A 24,731-nucleotide genomic window follows, 5' to 3' on the forward strand; every position below is an offset into this window, starting at 1 on the left:
CCCTTCCCATATTGCTAAGTGGAACATGGATCCCAGCATGGAAGGGGTTGATAACCACTGCTTAAGAGCTGCATGTAGCTATATCCTTCATATGGCATAAGGATCAAACAATGTGCAATGGTTGCACAAACCTACTTAGGAGGTTCATTCCTCCAGAAGGTCTGCAGCTTGTCAAAGACTCCTAAATTGTGTCTTAGCACACCATCTCATGGCTATCCTCAGTGGGATGTTAATACTAGATTTTTTGCATAAGCCTACTGAAATTGAACTCTTAAGAGAAAAAACTAGCAAAGGCCTGAAAGCACTGTGATTGTCTTTAAATGAAGTGAAAGGGCTATAGTATTATAACACAAGTACTTATGGTGCTCATGTCTCCCATTCATTAACCCTCTTCTACAAACAATTACCATGACTTTCCCATCAATGTTCTTTACAGAGAAAAGAGGGGGAATTAAATTAAACAAGCTTGCTAAACAAACTGGTTGAGTCAAATCTTGGTCATGAGCCTACAGTCAGTCAAATTAACCCAATTAGGCAAGACATTAATGCAACAGTCAGCCTAAAATTATGTTCTATAATTACATACTATATCTGTTTTTCCACATTAAAACTAAATAAGCTTTCAGTTGCTAAGTGGAAACAACCCTTTTCGGCAGCTGGTATTCTTCTCATGACCCATTTTCAAATTTCTTCTGAAAAACCATCTTTTCCAGCTACCTCTTATTTGCTCTCATTTTACCTTAGCATACTGTAATTCCATGTGTATGGGGATAAAAATCATTGCATACAGCAATTTTCATAAAGTAGTTGAGTCATGTTGCTAAAACACACGGAAGCCCGTTACATAAACCACGTTATGGTGTAACAAACACTACTCTGAAAATATCTGAAGTCCTTATAGGCTTTGCTGACCCTACTCAATGCAGTTTTACCCCAGAGCATAGCATAGGGCATCGCACTGGGTCTTGGTGGTAGGTTTTTGTGGAAGTGGATAAAATGTTTTTAAAAACTTCAAGTGTTCATGTTGCTTTTACTGTCACTGAGCACAAGATGGTGTTGAAAAGCTGCAGCCCCTGTTTGAAGAGCTCCATTTTCAGAGGATCCAGAGGACAGCATTGAGCAATTGCTCAGCTGCTCTAAGGGCTCTCTCAAGCAGTAGGTTTCTGGCAATCATCCTGTTCAACACATGAGATGCTACCAGAGAAGTTAGTGAAGTGGTACAGGCTGAGGGGCTTTCAATATGCAGGTCACACCCATCTTTACGTTTGTTTCAATGGACCTGTATGGTAACAGCTGATGGCCCTTACCACAGTGGCTGACCAAAATCAGAGTTCAGATTAGGGTAAAATGGCAAAAACTCAGCCCAAAAACAACTGATCTTATGCTGGGTAGCTAGGAAAAAGACTCAGTAAATTGTGGTAGTATTATCAACTCCTTTGATTGAGGTAGATGTGTATTTGTTACTCAGGTTTCCAATTTAGGTGTTGAGTAGAAGCAGAGACTCTGACAGATTCTCTACTCTTCTTGTAGGTCTAGAAATAGCAGTAGTGGCCTTGAGTGCTTTTATTTTTTTTAAATATCTGTACTAGGCAAGATACAGACCTCATCACAGTAATCCATACCTTTGCCACCTTCAGACTGGATTACTGCAATGCAATACACAGGGGCTACATTTTAAGACTGCCTGGGAACTTTAGGTAGCACAGAATCTGCCTGTTTGTTGAATGCTACATTTCTCACACACTATGCTCTGTGAACAGGAGTGACTTCCAGTTAGTCTCCATTCATGCCTGTACACTATAAGATATTCAGGTTTCATAAGTTATTAAAACTACATAGCTTCGGTACCTCAGAGATTGCCTCATCATGTGCTACAGCAGCCAAGAGCAGCTGGTGATGTGAGAGTTAACAGCCCTCTGGCTAAGGGATCTTATGACTTCCCTTCTCTAGTTATAGTAAAGAGAAAACACATTATTTTGAGTCAGATGGAAAACAATATAGAAAAAAATTAGTTTGTATAAAATGCTTTACTAAAAAGATATGAGTAACTTATTACAAAGGTGAAAAAGTAATTACAATAATTGCTGAAATATCCAGCACTCTAGTAATCCATCCAGAAACAGTTATGAATCATAGCAGGAAAAGAAGTTTAGACTACAAGAAAACTGCACCACTTGGGCAGATAATTGAGAGGTTACTTCTTCAGAGTTTGAGTTATTTTTCCGAAATTTATGAAATAATCATGGAAACGGTCTTCAAACTCCATCTCAGACTAACAGGTTATAGGCTATCCTAATAGTTTAGAATTAGCAGACCTGCACCTAGAGGTCATCATAGGACGGCAGAATTAACAGTCAGAATGTGGAGGAATGAAAAGTATTTGCCAGCCATGTCACTCCTAGGACATCTCCTCTGGCTTCAGAAGGAAACTCTTTGGTTTGCTTTTCCATTCAAGAGTGGTCGCTATGGAAGTGACCACTAGAGAAAAGGGAAAACAGGGAAGTAGGGGAAATAAATGGAAGCTAGAAAAAAAAAATAGTACTGAAAACATGAAGGAGGCCAACTTATTTTTGTTGGTCATTTTTTGAGACTGAGGGACAACAAATACATTCCTTAGGGTGGAGACAGATGAGAGGACAAACCTATATGGAGTAGACTACCTAAAACACTGGAATTTTTTAGGAAAATATGCAGGAGGATCATCTTTTATTCTTAGCATTAGCAAAGACTAACAGTTGCTGATGAGTCTATATTTAGGGGATCAAAGTAACTGCTGTCAGGATGGATTGTAAAAAAATTTTTTAAAAAATCATGCTACTAAGTGGTGAGACACTACAACCCTAGGAGTCTTTTAGCGTCTTCACTTTGTGCCATGAGAGTTTCACTGGCGTACTTCTGGAGGAGCTCCATCTTCTTTCTACGGACAAGAGCTTCCTCAATCTGCAAATACAAAACATAAAATCATTCAACCTTCAGTTCAATCACTAAAACCCAGAGATTCTAGATCAGGCAGAAAAGAAAGCAGCCTGTGAAGGCTGGAAGAAGTTGACCTTTTATCAGAAAGCGGTACTGCACAGGACAGAAGCAGCAATAGTATTCATATTGCTCCCAACGTTCAGCTAAAAAATAATGCCGGTCAGCAAAGCCTATCACTGGAATGGAAGTAACTGATGACTTTACAGCTTTGCTACTGCACATTAGTATTTAAAAAGCTTCTGTGGACTGACTCATCTTCCATTATATTGAATATGACAATCTGCTCAGAACTCTGATTGGATAAAATAATTCAAGTGAGTCATTTTCCCATTACAGGGCTTTGCAATGAGATTTGGATGCACAAACATGACAGCTCTAAAAGTAGGCCAAATCCATACCACAATAGGTTAATTAATTTGTACTGTTTACTTTTCATTTCAAAGTCTGGAAAACAAGACAAGTTTCTTTTATTTAAAAAACAGCAATAAACTGCCTGCATATGTTGCAGTCTTAATAAAATCACCACTAGGTTTCTGACACAATTACAGGATTAAACATCTTCACTTGAACTCTATATCTATGCTCAAACACATACAACAGTTTTTTAAAGAGATAGCCCTTAGCCACAAAGTCTGGATCTGAACTTCCAAACACATGAGAAAGTTCAGATCCTGGGTTTTGGTCTAAACCAAGCTCTAGTATTTCAAAAGTTTTGTGCAGAAATTCCAATTGCATGTAAAAAATATGGATTTTTCATTTAAAAGGTTGCCAAGGAGAAAATGATCAACAAGTTCTACATTTGTCCTAAGGATATAAATCAGCAGATGCAATTCCACTTGTACAATCAGTGTTGTCATTTATTTTTCCCCATCTCTCTAATTGTTCCCTCTGAAAGTCAAATATCACCACAAGGAGTACAAAATAAGAAGTGGAATTGCACCTACACTGATTTATATCTTTAGGATAAGGCCTTATTATTGATCATACCTTTTTCAGGAACCTTTACATCAGAAGAGGTACAAAGCTTAGTTAATGTAAAACTGGCATTTCTATACAAACATCACAAGATAATTAAAATACACTCCTCATTCCTTTTGAAATCCACATAATTCTTATTCACAAGTACACTGCAAAATCAATGTTATTCCTATTAAAAACTATTACATATTTGTCTGAATGAGACTGTACCTAGTACATGACGTTTAAAAAGTTTATTCATTCAGAGAATGAACACCATTATAAATTATATCCACTCTGATTTTGATTAAAAATAACTTCCTCTTCAGCTCTAGCTCTAGGCTGCAATAGGTAAACATTAAAATAAGAAATGGATGATTTAGTCATTAGAAACAGATTATTATATTCCAATGAGTAACACTTGCATATAAAAGGGTCTGGTCCATTAACACTTGCATATATTTACCCAAGAGACAACTTTTTTGCTTTACAACTGGAATCCCCCTATAATTCCCCTTGCCTACATCATTGAACAGTAGTTCAGCATCAGATACCCTGTTCTGACTGTTCCTCACAGGGCTGTGCTCACTAAATCAACAGTACTGCTATTCAGACTGCAGCATTTCTCTCTCCTATAATTTTGCCATCTCATTTTAGCATAGATTAACACTGCTTATCAACCATTTCATATGGATATATTACTGTTGTCCTCTCTTTCCTCTGAGGCTCTGGTGCCAAGCATTATGGGGTATCTGTGTGAGGCAGAGGCACATCTAGTGCTAGGTAAACATAAACTGGGTGAGAAGTCTCAAGAGTTGTTTCAGGTAAATTGATAAATTAAGCTAAGTATGTACCCTAAAACAATTTCAAAAGTGAACAGAAAAAGAGTGACTGATTTCAGGCTCATCTAACCAGGGCCATTTTTAAGAATGGTCACTTGATTCCCTAAACAAACAAAGCAATCAAAAATAGAGGCATTAAAAGTTAACAAGAAAAAAGCCAGATGCTAAAACTCCAAACTCAAAAACTTAGGAAGTTATTGGTAGCAAACCAGGATTATCTTTCGAGTAACCCATCATAAAGTATATTCTTATTTGCACACTACTTTACAAAATGTTTGAGACTCTCAGAGGAAAACATTCAAAACTACAAACGTTATGTCTGATAACGCTCCTGGAAGGTAAACATCCCCATTTCAAAAGATGGGTAAATGGAGGTGAAGAGCTTTAGTGATTTCCATAATGAGCCAATATTCAAGAAGAGAACCCAGGAGTTCTGCCCCTTAACCAGTAGGGAACTCTTTCTATAGGATGTGTGCCATTAATGAGGTCCTGCATTGTAACAGCCTGCGAATGTCCATTTGTGCCTTTGTCTCCCAGTTATTTCTTACCTCTTGTTGTGATGGCACTGGAACATGGGCAATAAATTTCTGCTGGCCTTCTTCGCCTTCTTTTTCTTTGCTGCTTTCCTCATCAGACTACAAAATGAAAGAAGTTTAAACAAGCTTATTTTGCAGTTTCCATCAACAGGTTACTACAGCTAAACCTCACTGATCTGCAGTAGTAGAGGCAATCCCAAGGCAAATTATTGAAACTTGAGAACCACAAAGTGCTAAGGGCATGACCACTGTAGGAGACACTGCACTCCACGTAGCAATAGGGAAGTATCACACCACCCTTACCCTGCTATTTAAAGTCCTAAAACAGAGTTGCTTATTTTCCTATGTACCAGGTGCCACCCCTTGTGCTGCTGATGCATGGCGCCATGTTCTTACTTTTCCCACATTTCTCCACATGGATGTGGAGCCATGTTCTTACTTTTCCCACATTTCTCAGCTGGGGCAGTGCAGAGAAACTAGTTAACTCAGGCAGGGGATTGGGGCCTTTACAGAGACAGCCATGCCATTTTTCCGTTGAGTGGTTGCTCAAGAGCTGTCACCTCACTCCGCACCGCTGGGCTCAATGTAGCCATGGGAGTTAGCACAGATATAGACAGAGCAAGGTGGTGGGGGAACAGCAAGGCAAACGTTGTCAGCTAGACTAGTTCCTATGACAGGCCCAGCAGAGCTGCATGCAAGCGATCAGAACATGCTTCTGCAATGCTGCTGACCTCCCAGGAATAGGGAGACAGAAGTAGCCCTATCTCAAGGTCTCAGTGAGTGTGGGATAGGGTTAGGAGTGACATGCACTCCCCCCACTGCCTTGCAGGAAGCGTGATGTCACAGCAGTACCCCTGCTCATTAACACCTGCAGAACCTTGCTAATCTGTGTTTCACAGAAGAGAAAAGCTGGAGGATAGTTTTGTAGTACATCAAAGTGTGAATAAGTGAAGTTCTACTGTACACAAAACAACTTAAGTTCAACTACAGACACTAAATATTCTACATATTGTATGTACACTGTCGTATCTGTACTGATAAGTAAAAACCTTTTGAGAGATTCAGAATCTCAAATGCCATCTATGCCATCCCCCACAAATAAAAACTCAAAATTAGTCTTCTTACTTGGTTTTCATTCCAATCACAGGAAAAAGCCTTCCCAACCTGCTGACTTTGGTCACACTCTAAGCATGCATTAGAATCAAAAGCCCCATTCTAGTGTTAATTTGTATCAACCAAAAACTCATGCATAGGGCCCTACCAAATTCACAGCCATGAAAAACGCACCACAGACCGTGAAATCTGGTCTTGTGTGTGCTTTTACCTGTACTATACAGATTTCACAGGGGAGACCAGCATTTCTCAAATTGGGGGTCTTGACCCAAAAGGGAGCTGCAGGGGGATCATAAGGTTATTTTAGGCAGGTTGCGGTATTGCCACCCTTATTTCTGCACTGCCTTCAGAGCTGGGCATCCGGAGAGTGCCAGGTGCCCAGCTCTGAAGGCAGCGCCCCGCCAGCAGCAGTGCAGAAGTAAGGGTGGCAATACCATACCATGCCACCCTTATTTCTGCACTGCCTTCAGAACCAGGTGGCTGAAGAGTGGCAGCTGCTGACTGAGGGCCCAGCTTTGCAGGAAACAGAGCAGAAGTAAGGGTGGCAATACCATACCATGCCACCCTTACTTCTGCGCTGCTGCTGGCAGTGGCTCTCCAGCTGCCCAGCCCTGAAGGCTGTGCCACCACCGGTAGCAGCGCAAAAGTAAGGGTAGCAGTACCACAACCCGCCTACAATAACCTTGCGACACCCCTCCACCCGCAACTCCTTTTGGGTCAGAACCTCTACAATTACAACACACTGAAATTTCAGATTGAAATAGCTGAAATCATGAAAATTATGATTTTAAAAGTCTTATGACAGTGAAATTGACCGAAATGGACCATAAATTTGGTAGGGCCCGACTCATGCAAACAGTACAGAGGGTAGCAAAATTCTCCTCAGAACAAAGCAGCCATTCTGGTTCCAAGTAATTAATGCTGAAGACATCCAAAGGATACTCATGCTATCTAGCCTATTAATTGCTATCAAGACTTCAGTCTCTTATTCACTGTGGTACCTCATCATCGACGGCATATATGTTTATTTCCTCCTCTTCCTCCTCCTTGTCACCTCCTGCAAGTCGTGCCTCTTTCTCTACTTTCCATTTTTCCACTGCTTCTGCTATGACTGGGTAGAAAAACAAAGTGGAGATACTACATAACTAGGTTTAAAAGCAATGTCAGACAAAAAGTCAGTTCTAGAGCTGATGCTAATTCTTCTGAGTTCTTGTATACAGACTTTTATCATGCACTTGTAACAATGCTCCTGGTTAGATCCACAGGGATTGAACCTGGGACCTCCATCTAAAAACCATGAGCTTCTACTGATTGAGCAAAAGGACTAGGTCCATTAGTTCAAAGGCAGAGGAAGACCCAAAACAAGGAAAGGTAGTTATCTACCAAAGGGAGACAAAGTCACACTTAGTGTGAACTGCACTGTAACCAGGCTGAACCTTGAACGTGACCAAGTTGTTAGACTGGTTACAGAACATGGTTAATGGCCCAGACTCCACACTATAATTGTGTTGGAACCAGATCCAGGGAACACTGTTCTAAATGGATTCAATACCACAGCTATATTTGTAGTGCAAGCAGGCACACGAAAACAGGCTGCTTGATGGCAGTTAACGTACCATAAGGCTGTCAAATACAAAATTTCTCGAGTAATTACTACATGGTTAAACCACGTTCTGCTCGACTCATTTTTATTTTCTCCATTTTATAATCCATGCCAAATGAAATGTACTTCTATTTAAGGTAACTGGACTTGGTTGTAGGGACCTTATGTTGTGGATAACTACTGTTGGGCTACTATACTGGGGTACTGCAAATGCTAATACACCCTTAACCATAACAGTAGCTGTGCTACTTCAAGTTATAAGTAGTGTGAACATTGCTCCACTCCTCTTTTCTTCATGCCTTTACCTGATATTGCAGCCTTCACGTTAGGGTCCACATCTATCTCAAATGAGCCTGCAAATATCCTGCAAGGACTACCAACGTATGCAATGACAGCCCATCTCAACCATTCAAGGTTAGTCAGTCTCCTAGCAAAGAAGACAGCAATGTCTCTAAAAAGCCCACAGAGATTTGCTAATAGCTTTCTTATCATGCAGTTAGAGTTACAATACCCAGAAAGCAGCAATTTTTCATCTTTGACAGCAACTAGGGAATTACTAGCCCTTCTTTACTCATGTAAAGAAACAAAACTACAGGAGAAAAAAAACTGACCAGTGTCATATAGCTGTGCTGCTACGTGATAGCATAAGTGATGAAAAAGAAAGCTACTGCTAATTAGGAAAGTTCAAGTAGTGTTTAACCTTTTAATTCTATATCTCACATGAGCAGACCATAAAAGAGCCTGGATGATGTCTCACATAACTGGTGACCTTTATTTTTCTATTAAAAACATCTTAAAGATGTCATGTGCTACTACTTTGGGGCAGTCCTTCATATACTGGGAGGAAAAAAAAAATATCTGAAGCACCCATCCCAACAATTCTAGGAGCTTACACAAGCTTTTGAAACACACACACGTTAAAAATCCAAAATATTATTTTCCCGAACTCCAATGAATTGCCCACCAAAATAACAACCTTCTTCATGAGACCCCATAACCCTGAACCCCCACCCAATCAAAAGAAGCTAGAGAAAACATATATTCCTTACAGCATGCTCCAGAGGCCAACAAATTCCACCTTACACGAACCAATTAAATTCCCTGCTTCCCCGCATTCAAACCAAGGGGCTTGAGCATCTCCATTTATTACAGATGGCACAGTGTCATTTGGGGAGAAAGTTTCTTAAGCAGTCACGTGAATCCAGTATACTACCCCTTCTGTCTGTAACCAAATGATGCCAAGATAAAACACTAGACGTTTTTAATGTTTGCACCAGCCCCTATATATGCTCAGATCTTATTTTCACTCTAATGCTTCACTCCTTTCTGTGTATTTGAGCTCCCAGCCCTTCCCTGTTCCCACCTTTTGCTACCTTCCACCCACTTTAGGCTCCATCCCACAACATTCCAACTGTTGCTACTCTCATATCCCTGCTACTCTCATATCCACTCCTTCCACTGTGCTTTCCCACTATTCTTTCCACAAAGGATCCAATCCCATTCCTGCCAAATGCTTCTATCCCACAGTCAATGGCAGCCCAGTCCCACACTATTACTGCTGCCTTTACCAACCCTCCTTGTGCGCCAAGCACCCTCCTACTCTCACCAGTCCAACCATTGCTAGATCATCACCCACTCCCTTAGATCAGCTTGATCTATTCTTACCTACTTCTGTCCCTGCGCATTCCATCCAGGAGGAAGCCAAATTATGCTCCAACCCTAGGTAATCAGCAAGACCCCGATTTGAGGCACTACCATTAGATCCTGTAGTAACTAGGAAGCTAGGCAGCACCCTGCAGTCTTTAGAGGCTCTCTTTTAACATGTTTCAGAGTAGCAGCCGTATTAGTCTATATTCGCAAAAAGAAAAGGAGTACTTGTGGCACCTTGGAGACTAAAATTTATTTGAGCATAAGCTTTCGTGACAAAAGCTTATGCTCAAATAAATTTGTTAGTCTCTAAGGTGCCACAAGTACTCCTTTTCTTTTAACATGGTTTCCTATATACCTCTCCCTACTGCACAGCTTTCAGCATTCCTGTGCTACTGAAATTGAAGGTAGTGAAAGGGGACCTGGCTTTGCAGCTCAATTCAAGTGCTGTGTATTGTGCAACACATGGGGCCTGCTCAAACATGTTACAACTGAATGTTTGCTCCTTCTAGCTGCAGCAGAACAGATGCAAGTTGATGACTACACAGCCTGGATTAGCATTTATGGTCAGATCAGGTCACAGAGTAGCTATCCGAAAAGAACAGCTCTGCAGGAAAAACAAGCCTGCAGTTAGAAATGAGGGGGGGAAGCCATGAAAGAAAAGGCTGTTATAAGGGACTTGAAAAAAGGTTGAGTGCATAACCTGTGGCTCTGACATCATTTGACTCAGCTGAAGTATATAATACAGGTTTGTCTCTATGTATTCAAAAGAGACTGAAGTAAACCAGAAAGGGACGAAGTCAATGGAATAATATCAAGTCTACAACGACACAGATATTCATTTCAAGAAGGTATAACCTGGGACTTTTACTGGCTATGCAGATGAGCTAACTCAAGTCAACCTAATGTTTTCTCCGTAAATATTGAGGTCATAGTGGGAAGAAAAACCAGGTGAAAGGCAGTATTTCATAACTATTTATAGAGCTTCCCCCTGTAATCAATTACAGCGGCTCAGCTATTTCCTCTGTGGCTCATCTAATTTGCTTTAGGCTCATTCCTTCCATAATATAAGAATTACAATGATTAGTTTCCCCTGTATCCTTGTGATTACAGACATAACAGTTTAGCATATGCTTAGGCTAACTGGAGTCAGGTGGTCAATCACACACATGGTTTCTATTCCTTTATGCAGCAAGCCATTTAGGATCAATAAATAACTTAACCAGTCTTACCAATGCACATTTCTAAATGCTAAGTTTAGGTTACATTCCAATGGACTTTTTTTTGTAAGATGTTCTACTGAATTCATGTATGCCCCACCATAGTAATACTAGCAATCAGGGCTAGTATAGCCCTTTTCCAGTGGACCTTAAAGTTCTACACAAAAGCAGGGAAACTGGTATCTTCATTTTACAGACAGGGAACACGGGTACAGAGAGGCTAACGTGCCCAAAGCCTGTGTTAGTGGCAGTACCTGGTATAGTATCTAGATATCCAGGCTCTCCAGCACCCACTGGCTCCAGTGGAAAGGTGTAAACCAGCTGGCTTCCAAAAAAAATTAGTCCTTGCAGCTGTATACTTTTGTTTGGAAGCAGATGGAGGAATGAGAGAAATTGCATCCCCTCTTTAAATGAAAATATGCTAGTTTTCCTGAGTTGGATTTTTATATAACTTAGTCAAAGGTTGCTGAATAAAGTTTTATGCTGAAATTTCAGCAAGAGACAGCCAGAAAATGTGACAGGAAGATGCCTACCTTTTTATTTTAAATGGAAGCACAGTAGTTAAATGGGACAACAAAAATATTCCTATCAAAGAGCTTTCAGTACACTAAGTTAAACTATCAAAGGTAGGAGTACTGCTTATTCACTGTAGGTAGAACTACGTACAATGAAGATCTACAAACCACCAAAGAAAAGGCAGTGAAGCACCATTTTAAAAAGTAAAGGCAAAAAACAAAAAAAAAACCCCACCAACCCTTCTGCACTAAGTAACATGCAACTTGGAGATGGTTACATGCAACAAGCTCGGGACACCAGAAACAGCCTTAAATGAAGCTGCACCCAGTTTATATAGGACTTTTTGATTTCACATACCTTTCTTTTCATGTTCCTGTTCCAATGGCTCCAAGACGCCATCATCTTCATCCCTGTAGCCATAATACTCCGCATCAATAGCCTTCATAAGCTCAGCTCGAGTCTTCCTTGGAGGAGGGAGAGCTGAAGGAACAAGAGACCATCACACTCTCAACGACCCAAAAAAAAAGTGATTCTACCAATCCATGAGGGCTGGTCCTGTCCTCATGGATCACATCAACCCTGTACCATTTGTCCAACAAGGCAGATCTGACCATCATCCTAACCCCTCACGTTCCCATCAGCTTCCACTTTCTGGCAATTTTCTTTTAATTGATGCCAGCTTCATGCTGCCAACCAGTGCTCCTAGAAAGTAGTTTCTTTGAGTTCTACAAACCCTACTTCAGCCGTGGATGACAATATCTAAAAGTGGATAGGGAAATCCCATATGGCCCTCTGTGGCTATGTCTACACTGCAATGAAACTGCAGCTGGCCCATGTCGGCTGACTCAGACGCACAGGCTCAGGCTGTGAGGCTATACAATTGCAGCGTACAGGCTCAGGCTGCGGCTGGAGAGCAGGCTCTGGGACCCTGCATGGGGGAGGATCCCAGAGCCTGTGTTCCAGCCCAAGCTCAAACTTCTACACTATAGCTCTGCAGCTTAAACGCTGCAAGCCCAAGTCAGCTAAGACAGGCCGGCTGTGGGTGTTTTATTGCAGTGTAGACATACCCCGGGGATTCTGGAGCAAGGCTTCCTGAGGAAAAAGTGTAAAATGGTTCCATTTGGGCTTTTAGGCCCAAGTGCCTCTTGACCAAATTATGCAATATTTATGCAGAAGATTGGCTAGGACCAGCCAAAGGGTCAATAGGTCCACTAGACACACATTACAGAGATATCCATTGATCACCTGCCTCTTAAAAAAAAAATAAATGACTGAGATAGAAGATTAGATAGGCCATTAATCAGAAACTATATGTAGACTGCTATACTGTTACTGATCAATGGCTTACCTAGTTCACAAGCTAGATTAAATCCAACTCATACAAATAAAGAAAAAACTTTTTCCATAGGATATTTACCTTTTCCTTTTACTACAAAGTTAGTTCACATTCTTAAGCATTATAGTGAATACAAGAAGCACCTTTTCATGAGATTTAGTCAATATGAAATCTGGAGTGGAGAGCTGAACACAGGTAGAGTCATTTTAACAGGACAGCATCAAATAATTTTAACCAATGGTTAGTTTTATGAGCTTACAGGCATGCCATCCTGTCTTAGAAAAGTGTGTGGTCTCTACTTCATACTAGATACAGGAGTTGGAGCATGACTGTAAAATAAGGAAGGGAAGAGAAGACACAATTTCCCCTTTTGCAAAAAGAAAAGGAGTACTTGTGAGCTCACGAAAGCTTATGCTCAAATAAATTGGTTAGTCTCTAAGGTGCCACAAGTACTCCTTTTCTTTTTGCGAATACAGACTAACACAGCTGTTACTCTGAAATTTCCCCTTTTATCATCCTGCCCTTGTTTGGAACAGTCACTGAATGAATATAAAATATTTGAGCTTTGGGAGTGCAGAAAAACAATTTTATCTAATTCCAATCAAGATAATCATGGCTGTGAAAGAATAGGTATGTAAATAAATGGGTTTCTTCTCAGTCAAGGAAAGAGCTTTTAATGGATGACTTAAGTTATACTATGGTAAATGTCTGACTAGACCAGAGGTGGGCAAACTACGGCTCGCCGGCCACATCCAGCCCACAGGACCGTCCTGCCCGGCCCTTGAGCTCCTGGCCCAGGATGCTAGCCCCCAGCCCCTCCCCCCCACAACCATGCTGCCATGCAGGCAGCGCAGCTTGCACCCGCCCACCCCCCAGGCTTTCCAGTAAGCCTGTCCTGCTGCTCTGAGCGGCATGGAAAGGGGGGGGAGGGGGAGGCAGGAGGTTCGGGTGGAGGGAGGGCGGTCAGGAGACAGAGCAGGGGGGGTTGGATAGGGGGTGGGGTTCTGCGCGGGCGGTCAGGGGACAAGGAGTGGAGGGGGGGTTGGATGGGTCCGGGGTTCTGAGGGGGGCAGTCAGGGGACTGGGGGGGGTGGTCAGGGGACAAGGAGTAGGGCGGGTTGGAGGGGTCAGGAGTTCTGAGGGGGGCAGTCAGGGGGTGGGAAGTGGGAGAGGGTAGGGGCCAGGCTGTTTGCAGAGGCACAGACTTCCCTACCCAGCCCTCCATACCGTTTTGCAACCCCAATCTGGCCCTTGGACCAAAAAGTTTGCCCACCCCTGGACTAGACTGATCACTAGCCTAATATGTATGCCCACCTCCTTTTCCCTAGGATTCACCCTACATTCCAGATGACACATTTTGTATGACAGAGATGCTAGAGATCACTGATGTATCCTGGCTGAAAAAGCCACAATTCTGAAGTGGGGGAAACTTCGCATCTGTGATAGTCACCCATCAATACAGAAATAACAAATAATTCTGAAAAGCAGCTAAAGTTACTTACGTTCCTTTTCAAAGAGCTCTCTGACACCCGGTAAATCTTTAGCAGCTCCAAAATATTTGTAACCCCTGTTTCCTGGAACTTCCTTGCCTTCATGATCTAGCATTTTAGGACCAACTCTCTTTAAAAATAAAGTACATAAAAATCATTGCTCCTGTCCATGGTCATTTTTCTTTCCCCATGTTAATTAGCATTACCCATTCTCTGGCTTACTAGGCTAAAAAACTGTTCTCTAGGTATGTTAGATGATTCAGGAGTAGCAGCCCACTCAGACAATCTTTTTATTTTTCAAAAGAGAAAATGTCCTCTCTTTTATTGAGTGCCAAGCAGTTAGAAGGACTGCGCAAAACATGGAGTACTCTGACCCACGACAGACCCATCTTGTCATCTCACATGCTGGATTTTACAGTAGAGGGACAAGAGGGGATTAAAATGCCATACACAGAAGTTTACGATCCGACTCCCTATGTGATCCTTACCAGTCCAACTTTTAACAGAAGGGCCTGATAAATCAGCACAAATTATTAGGACTTTCAAGTGATTAAAAAAATTAATCGCAATTAACTGCACTGTTAAACAATAATAGAATATTATTTATGTTAATATTTTTGGATGTTTTCTATATTTCCAAATATGCTGATTTCAATTACAACACAATACAAAGTGTACAGTGCTCCCTTTATATTTATTTTTGATTACAAACATTTGCACTGTAAAAAAAACTAATAGTATTTTTAATTAACCTAATGCAAGTACTGTAATACAATCTCTTTATCATGAAAGTTGAACTTACAAACATAGAATTATGTACAAAAAAATAATTGCATTCAAAAACAAATCAAGGTAAAACTTTAGAGCCTACAAGTCCACTCAGTCCTATTTCTTGTTCAGCCACTTGCTCAGATAAACAAGTTTCTTTACATTTGCAGGAGATAATGCTGCCCGCTTCTTGTTTACAATGTCACCTGAAAGTGAGAACAGGTGTTCGCATGGCACTGTTGTAGCCAGCATTGCAAGATATTTAGCGACAGATGCACTAAAGTTTCATTTGTCCCTTCATACTTCAACACCATTCCAGAGGATATGCATCCATGCTGATGGCGGTTCTGCTCGATAATGATCCAAAGCACTGCAGACTGACGCATGTTCGTTTTCATCGTTTCAGTCAGATGCCACCTGCAGAAGGTTGATTTTTGTTTTTGGTGGGTCAGGTTCTGTAGTTTCTGCATCAGTTTTTGTCTTTTAAGACTTTTGGAAGCATGTTCCACACCTTGACCCTCTCAGATTTTGGAAGGCACTTAAACCTTGGTTTGAGTGCTGTAGCTATCTTTAGAAATCTCACATTGGTACCTTCTTTGTGTTTTGTCAAATCTGCTGTGAAAGTGTTCTTAAAACAAGTAATGTGTGCTGGATCATCATCAGAGACTGCTATAACATGAAATATGTGGTAGAATACGGGTAAAACAGAGCAAGAAACATACAATTCTCACCCAAGGAGTTCAGTCACTAATTTAATTAACACATTTTTTTAAAACGAGCATCAGCAGCATAGAAGCATGTCCTCTGGAAGGTGGCCGAAGCATGAATGGGCATACGAATATTTAGCAAAACTGGCACGTAAATACCTTGCAATGCCAGCTACAAAAGTGCCATGTGAATGCCTGTTCTCACTTTCTGGTGACATTGTAAATAAGAAATGGGCAGCATTATCTCCTGTAAATGTAAACAAATCTGTATCTCTTAGCGATTGGCTGAACCAGAAGTAGGACTGAGTGGGCCCTGTAGGCTGTAAAGTTTTACATGGTTTTGTTTTTTAGTTCAGTTATGTAACAAAAAACCCCCTACATTTGTAAGTTGCACTTTCACAATAAAGAGAATGCACTACAGTACTTGTATGAGGTGAATTGAAAAATACTATTTCTTTTTTTTTTTTTTACAGTGTAAATATTTGTAATCAAAAATATAAAGTGAGCACTGTTCACTTTGTATTCTGTGTTGTAACTGAAATCAATATATTTAAAAAGGTAGAAAAACATCCAAAATATTTAATAAATTTCAACTGGTATTCTATTGTTAAACAGAACTAAACTGCGATTAATTTTTTTAATAGCATGAGTTAACTGCGATTAATTGACAGCCCTACAAATTACATTTTGATCTTTCATCATGAGATGTTTTGTGTCAGAGACCTGTATGTCAAAAGTCAAGTATTTAATTATTTCATGATCAGTCAGAGGATTTACTCTCTGCTGAACACCTTTACACACTGACTGACATGTAATACAGGACAGTGGAGCCACAGAAAGTGGCAGATAGAGTTTGTGTATCTCTTCGGATTCTGAACAAAAAATACTAATAGCCTAATCTTAACAAGACCCTAAGGCTGAAAGAAAGCCATCAAATAGTCATTTTCAGAACCTGGAGAGGGAGAGAAAGATAGGACATCACTATTTGATCTAACATGCCATTCAGCATGTTTAGAGGTTGAACAAGATGTGTTAATCATTGAAATACCAGCCACTAGGAAAAAAATAACCAAACGTGTTTAATACATCTCTATTGTATACACTATGAAATGCCGGACATCCAATATTCAGTAGATTAAAGTTTCTAGTCTTGGGTTGATGGCCTTTCACTTTGCTAGCCATTCACAGTTAACTGCAGAGATGTTGTTTACCAACACAGTTGTTTTATACTTACTGCATAATCAGGACCTCCCAGCTCCTTTATCCGGACCTCCCAGTGCCCCTTCTCTCTTAGAAGTTTGTTAATTTCATCATTCAAGTCTCGAATTCTGAATTCACCTAAACCAGCTTCAAGATAAAACAAATGAAGTTCTTACAGGCACTGTACACTAACCACTTCGGAAAGACTCATTTCTCTCTGTTCCCCTATGGGGAATACTCTCCAAACTCTTGTTGGAGGCCCAGCACTTTTCTTGCTTTAACCAGAGGTCTTGCCTCATAACAAGCAGTTTGAGGGCTCGAAAGACTTAACTTGAGCACGCTGCCCCTCCTTGGGGAGAAGGAGTTGGACTAGGTACTGACCCTCCTATAGGAAACTCATTTTTATCCACTCTGCCAGGAAGCAATATCTTAAATGGGGATGAAAAGTGACGGCTCACTGGTCCATGACCAGTACTTAGAGTACATTATTCCTAAAAGCACTGGCCTATCCATTTTTAGTCCTGGCATGTCATGAAATGTATAATGCCTGGGTGTCATTTAACTTAATTTTCTTCAATATTTGTAGTTGAATACTGACACTTAAACGTCAATCATTTCACAAAACTAAATTCATGAAACCTTAAGACAAGCTTCAACAGCACAGTTAGGTGGATAAAATATTGGACTTTTCTCCCCTATTTAATTGGACTATTGTAGCTCCTCATAAAAGCAGACACAAGAACTGTTCATAACAGCATTTGACATAGCCTCTCAGGTTTCTTAGTGCAGATAATCTCCGTGGCAATAAAGATTTTTAATTTGTGAATTTTTAAAAAAGTAAATATTTACCAACAAATACTGAAAAAAGTGTAAGAGTTAAGCAAACCAACACAACACTTTAAAAATGAGGTCTAGCCATAGATAGCCTTAAAAGCATCCACTAAAAGCAGGCCAGAATTGATGCGAAGGAAGGAGGTAAGATGGCAAATAGAATGATGCAGTTTTAACATCAAACCCATTATTGCTAGAAACAATTGCTATGGTGTCAGATATCGAGCATTAAAATAGTCACCAGGACCACTGTCCAGCAGTGCTATTTTGAGACCGATCCACAACTTAAAAACAGCAGCCAATATGATTTTATAGCCAGCTAAATTAAAGCAGAGAGTTAACTGACATTGGTACCAAAGTTTCACACAAATCAACTGCAATTAAAACATGCTCACCATTTTGAATCTGTGCCACTTTCTTGGAAATTTCTCCAATAATCTATTTAAATAAAAACAATTATGAAGAAATTAGTTTCTTGATGAATCAGAAGTCAAGGTAGTTTCAACTGTTAAACCATTCTACATGCTTAAGAGAACTTATATTTGAAATATCACTAAGATGTTAATAAAAGTTTAATTTGGGCACAAACACTATTTATAATGACTATCTAAAGAACTATCCATAGTAGGAAATGCATCATCCATGACTCCTTTTTGTACAGACATTTGCACCTTTGTGCTAACAATAACCTGCAGTCTACCCTTTAACTTTCTGGTCATTATGGTTAAAATATGACACGCTCTATTTTAGCTCAGGCCTCAGTCAATCCCTAATTTAACTGTTTACACATGAGTAAGGAGAACAATTCTAGCAGCAAAAAAATTATTAGATTTAGTTCAGTGTTCAGTACAATTATCTCATTAATTTTGACTGTATAAATATTTTGCTAAAATTATGCATATTTTGATTATTTATCAGTCCATCCTCTACAGAATTAGAAAAGCCTGACGTTCACTGCCTAGATATGCGATGCATACCTGACGTCTCCATTTCTCAGCTTTCGGCAACTCATTACATTCTGATGCAAGAAAAGGTCTTCGCTCCTGTTTGGGAGAAAGACATGTACATTGTAAAGCTTCAAACCACCTAATATTGAAGCTTCACATGTTTCCAAAGCAACTGATATTTCATGCTCTGAGTGTAACATGGCCTAGTTGTTCCTGGATTAGTCCCAGGCAAATCAGCCACTCGTGCCTCCTTACTTGAGTTTCCTGTGTTCCCATCCCATCTTTAAAGATTTAATATAACAGCCCTGATGAAATAAATTCCATTTAACCACTGAACACAGCCACCAATTCAAGCCCAGCATGTACAAGTAGAGCCTGTCGTCTTTCCATTCAAACCCTTTTCCCTCCATTCTCCAAACCCTATTCTCTCCATTCTTCATCACCAGCAATGCTCTAGTCAGTGTGACTCAAGCGTAGCATCACTTTTGACTCCTCTGCCCACACCTAGTCCATTCCATTGCTTCTCTACATCTATAAAGTTTATCCCTTCCTTTCTATTGCTGTTGCTAATATTCCAGTCCATGTCCTAGTTTTCTGCATTAACAACGACAGCTTCCAACTCCATGGCCTCTTACCCTTCCAGTTCATTCAAAAAACTGTTACAAAAATCATTTTCCTTTCCTGCCACTAGCCACTTCACTACCTTTGTTTGCATCCTTCCATTAACATCTGTTATTCCATACATACATTCATAGTATTCCTCACCTTCAAGTCTCCCTACTTACATATTTGCCCCTACAGCTCCTCTTACTCCCACTTCTTACACTCCTTCCAGGCCTTACTTTCACATAATTTATGTCTCCCCTTATGTTTGGAACAGACTCCCAATTAGTGTGTGTCCCCCAACCCCCAAAACACATCATCCCTTCCTCTAGGAAACTCCTGAAAAGCCACCTGTTCAAAGTTTATCTGCAATAGCCACTGTTTCCTACTGCATTACTCTATATCAGGGGTTCTCAAACTTCATTGCACCGCAACCCTCTTCTGACAACAAAAATTACTACAGGACCCAGGGGTGGGGGCCATAGTCAAAGCCCTACTGCCCTAGGCCAGAGAGCCAAAGCCGAAGCTCAAGTGGTTCAGCCCCAGGCCGGGGACCTGTAACCTTAGCCCCAACACCCAGGGCTGATGCCCTCAGGCTTGGGCTTTGGCCCTGGGCCCCAGCAAGTCTAAGACAGCCCTGACGACCCCATTAAAATGGGGTCGCGACTCACAGTTTGAGAACCACTGCTCTATCTTGTCCTCCTCGGAGTTTATAAATGTATCAGTACTCGGGGAAAAGATGCAAAATTGTAACTCAGAACAAAGCCCTTTAGTAGGTTGTGTGTTTCCTTCTGAAAAAACACTTACTCCAAACAAGAAACTTGTCCTCATTTTGAGAAATAAACATTGATCCAAATCCTTCCATTGACCTGATCTTGCAATTCACCTGAAGAGATTGGACTCCTGCACCCACACAGAGCTCCAGTGGAGTCAATGCATGGCTTCACCTGGGGAGTCAGTTAAGAATCAGGGCCTAAGATAATGGGTCCTTTTTTAGTTTCAGAATCCAACCTTTTGACCCGTGTTTTACGCAAAGCCACTGACCAACAATTTTTCAAGTCATGTGCCAATCTAACTTGATTTGAGGGTTAAAAGTTTCTCCTACCATGCATGGTTAAATTTAAGCATAGATGTGATAGAAGACACCACATGGCTGAATAATGGCACAGCATGCTGTGTTATGTGCAAGCCCGGAGTTTGGATTAGCCCTTGAAGTGGAATGCTTAGGGGTCGCTACTTTGGTAGTACAATACTAGGGAAGTGAAAAGATTATAAAAGGGCTTTTCTAGCTCTCCTGAGCTAACTGGGAAAGAAGCCAAACAAAGCCCATGATCAAAACCAATGACAATGAATGTACACTCAGTTAGCAGAAGGAAATCTCTATCACTACATTTTTAGAATTGCCTTCTGAATGACCTTGCTGGTATCTCTGTTATTCTTCCAATATCAAGGTATATTGCTTCTACTGTGAAATGCCAACTTGGCTTTGGCCATATGGACTATCTACAGTATTAGAAGTTGATTTAAGCATGGTCCACTGTATGCCTCTCCAGAACAGTTTTTCAACCCTTCCGCAGCAATAACTGTTACTTGTGGGTTTTGTTGCCATACTGCTTTCCAGAGCTTCTCCTAATTTAAGCCCCTTTCCTGGTGACCACCTTAGCCCTTGTGCAGCAATTACATAGGTCACATTCCTTCTGCTCGCAGTTGTTGAAGCAGCACTGCATGTGGCTTTGCATTATGTGCTGATAGGTGAGGACTAATTTCTTGGTTATTCATTTAAAAACCAACATAGAAGACCTATTTTTCTCCAGCCTACCTTAACTTTTCCTTCCTCAAGCTGAGCTTGGCGAAATCTCGCCAAGGCTGTCCTGAAAGGAAGAAAGGAAATTAGTTTACTTTTAAAACCTCTTCATTCTAACAGCAGTGATTTTCTAAACCAAGGTTTTCAAAGGACTTAACTGGTTAAGTTCTGCATGGATACACCTATATTATATATAGGCTTTCAAAAAATAAAATGATAACTACTGTTTCCATTAAGAACATTCCAACATTGAAGAAGCCACCAGTCACCAGTGCAGTCACCCAGCCATGAATTTTGTGTTAGTATTAGAAGTACCAACAGCCTGCTGGGGAGGCAGAGGGAGACAAGTACATCAAGCTTGTTCATTTTAAAGAAACATTTCAATAATATTTCTCAACAGCTCAGGAAGAGTCTCCGTACGTTTTGTGGCTGATTAATATACATAGCTTGTTTGTTTTTAAAAATAGGTATGTCTAAAAATTTCTTTAAGTATCTCTCCCACCACTACTACCAAGGGATTCTGCAAAAACCCATCCCTCCACTGTCCCCCATAACCAAAGTTATAGCACCCCTGACTCTAGCCAAGATGACTGCAGGTTACTTCAGATTGGTTCTCCTCTAGTGAGCTAAAGAGGACACAGTTGCTTGAGACAGAAGAAACAGCTCCTAAGGGTATGGGCATAAACATGATAATGCTGCAGTCCTCCCATCGTGGCAGTGAAGGACTGAACTAAGCCTTGGTTGCATGGCAGTGTAACTTCAGGCTACTCCTATGTTAGTTTCCTGTAAATTAAAAACCCAAGAACAAAACACTTTCCTCGCTTTGCAATGAGCTAAGTAACTCTCACAGGACAAAGTACTTTGTGCAACACTAACAGGCCATGCAAAGAATAAAGGGTGCTGCTCATCAAACTGACATACCACATTGATTCATAATATATTAGCATCTAAATTAGCACACATCTCCAATGGGGGGTTGCAATTCTGTAATCAATTCACATTTACAATGCTGAAGACAATTTGACAGAAAAAGAGGCACAAGTGCCATGATTATGCAAGCAGATACTTCAAACCATTCACCTCCTGAATGCTCAATATTAATCTTGTGTGTTCACCTCTGCCCAGCCAAAAAGACAACACAGCTGTTCCAGTAAGGACCACTAAAAGTGCTACCACACCTGCATCTGACATCTAACTTCAGTAACACTTCTAGAACCCAGAGGCTAACCAGTAACACTGGTTTATGATTTTTCATCTTGTAATGTCCATAATTGCCATAAAAAACAGCTGATTAAGTAGGGGGGAAGTATTACAAAAGTCCTGATACTTTGAGTATCATCACAAATTATACTTTACAGGTATGTTTAACATGGAATATTACTGTGTATTAACCAAGGTTCCTTGAATTTAAGTCAGTGTGGATGAAATACCAATGCCTTTCAAGCATGGAGCAGATCATCAGTCCTGTTCATACATCAAAATACATATATGAAAGATGCATTTGCATATATATATATACACACACACACACACACTACTACTACTACTCTGAAATAAAAACAAGCACTTCATTTAGACGGTAAGCAGGAACTAAAACCGCTGTACATGCGGACAGAACTTAATAGCTAAATAACGCATCTAAGTGTTCAGTTACCAAGGTGATGAGCAACATACACCAAGAGGCAGTGCACTGTGACAGACACTTTGAATGACAAACATAACCAAGTTCACAGCTGTACTTACATAGCCTTTTCTGCATTTCGAGCCTAAAAAAAAAAAAAGACAGAGAAACAGATTAACAGGTTAACTAATACTTAAAAGTTCAGCCTCAGTCTAGCACAAAAATGACTAGCACTAGTAAATGCTTGCAAATAATTAAAATAAGAACGAAGTGCCCACCTTTGTTCAAAATCTCCCCAGTCCCCCATCCCAGGCCTTAAATCTTATGTATACTATTGTTGCACCTAGGATGGACCAAGACCTCACTGTGCACTGTACAAACTCAGAAAACACAGTCCCTCTCCAAAAGATGTTATAATCTAAATATAACACCAGAGAACAGATGGCCAGACTGGCAAAGGAGCACAGGGAAATAATGTGACGCTGCTTCAAGGAGAGGGTGAACAAACTGGATTTCCCGGGAGGCCCACGCATGTGTCCTGGGAGCTGTTGGCAAAGGGCACACAATGAACACAGTGGGACCCTGAGAAAATGCACAGAGCCTGTATGAACTCCACGCTGCCGGGGAAGAACGTTTGTACAGCGCCTAGCACAAGGGTCTGGGGCCCAGGGTCCAAGGCTCCAACACAACACAAATCACAGCAGCAGCCCCCTTGCGAGCCGGAGCTAGTCACTGCGCGAACGCCATGGCCCCAGACGCAGCTGAGAGGAACGTGGGCGCGCGGGTCCCGGCACAACACAGCCGGGGAAGCGGGGCGGAGCCGCCTCTAGAGAAGGCCCAGGCTGGCCGGTGGAGGGGGCCGCGGGGAGCCGGGCGGGGGCGGCCTGTGTGCAGAGGGGGCGTGGGGATCCCAAGGGTGCGGGGAAGAGGTCCCAGCAGGGCGCGCGGCGCGGACGCAGCCCGTCACTCACCATGATCCCCGCTGCCTCACGGGCCCCGCAAGTGGCACCTTCTTCTCCGGCCGCCTCCCCCGCGCGGACAACAGGAAGCGCCGCCTCGGCGGAGCAGGGCGGAGGTCAGCGGTCAACGTCAGCCGCCAATGCCCCGGAAGAAGATTGAGGAGGCGGCAGAAGCAGGAAGTTGGCTACGGAACGTAAGGTGAGCCAAACCGGAAACGGAACTTCCCCTCCAGCCTAGTCCCAGCCGCTCGCTGGACCGTGACGCAGCGACACTTCCGGCTTTGCACCCCGTGCTCGTACTTTGGCGCTTGCCTGAGCTGTCTTCGCGCAAGTGTAGTGTGTGGTTCTCTGTGGAGCATGCGCAGTGAAGCGCTCACCTCCCTTGCGACCTGCTTGAAGGCGCAGGCGCAGTAAATCTGCTGAGTGGGGTGGGCTCTATGGTGGGTTGAGGCTTTTCCCACGCAGGCAAAGGGTTAGACGGCGTCAGTCTGCAGCGCAGCCACCTGCCACCTTTCCCCAGCACTAAGGCCCAGGTCCTCAGAGGGATTTAGGTGCCTAATGCGGCTCTGGATCTAAATCCTCCCCTAGGCACAGGAAATTAAAAATATTATTTGTAAACCCTCTCTCCCCTGCACATTAACTTTGTTATCCAACCTTCTCAATAGTAGAGGAGTGCAAAACCCTTCGCACCGGTACAGTTCCTCAAAATCTAATGAGTACTTGCGGCACCTTAGAGCCATATGGTTCCCAGGTGGGTCATCAGCAGTGCTGGAAGCTTTAGATCCACAGCACAGACCTCTCTGCCACTTGGGCTAAGTAATGATACCAGCCATAAAAGGGGAGATGAGGCACATTTTGACAGTGGATGTAGCTCACAAAAGCTTATGCTCAAATAAATTCGTTAGTCTCTAAGGTGCCACAATTTTCTTTTTGCAGATACAGACTAACATGGCTGCTACTCTGAAACCTGTCAGAATCTAATAAATACTTCAAGAGTTCTATTTTTTAAAATGACTATGAAACTAATATTGTGGGTTTCTGCGTTCATTGACTGT

The 24,731-nt window shown here is 41.6% G+C and overlaps 1 protein-coding gene across 1 annotated transcript; it reads right to left on the reverse strand.

The window, feature by feature from the left end:
* Positions 1–2,008: 2,008 nt before the first annotated feature.
* ISY1 (ISY1 spliceosome associated protein) lies at positions 2,009–23,837 on the reverse strand. Its single transcript, XM_048858299.2, has 11 exons — positions 23,689–23,837; positions 22,840–22,862; positions 21,112–21,163; positions 18,720–18,785; positions 18,138–18,180; positions 16,946–17,058; positions 14,249–14,366; positions 11,768–11,890; positions 7,426–7,535; positions 5,324–5,410; positions 2,009–2,940 (listed from the first exon to the last, which is right to left on the reverse strand). Exons 1-11 carry the CDS (start codon positions 23,689–23,691, stop codon positions 2,833–2,835), a joined length of 846 nt encoding a protein of 281 aa, XP_048714256.1. The 5' UTR covers positions 23,692–23,837; the 3' UTR covers positions 2,009–2,832.
* Between the last annotated feature and the right edge of the window lie 894 nt (positions 23,838–24,731).

Source organism: Caretta caretta, chromosome 7 (assembly GCF_965140235.1).
Source record: "Caretta caretta isolate rCarCar2 chromosome 7, rCarCar1.hap1, whole genome shotgun sequence".
In the NCBI taxonomy this organism is placed as follows: domain Eukaryota; kingdom Metazoa; phylum Chordata; order Testudines; family Cheloniidae; genus Caretta; species Caretta caretta.

Coding starts and splice junctions, on each gene's coding strand:
- ISY1 (XM_048858299.2), bottom strand. Junction 21,164..22,839: donor CGAAATGCAGAAAAGGCTAT/GTAAGTACAGCT, acceptor TCTTCCTTTCAG/GACAGCCTTGGCGAGATTTC. Junction 18,786..21,111: donor TTGAGGAAGGAAAAGTTAAG/GTAGGCTGGAGA, acceptor TCTCCCAAACAG/GAGCGAAGACCTTTTCTTGC.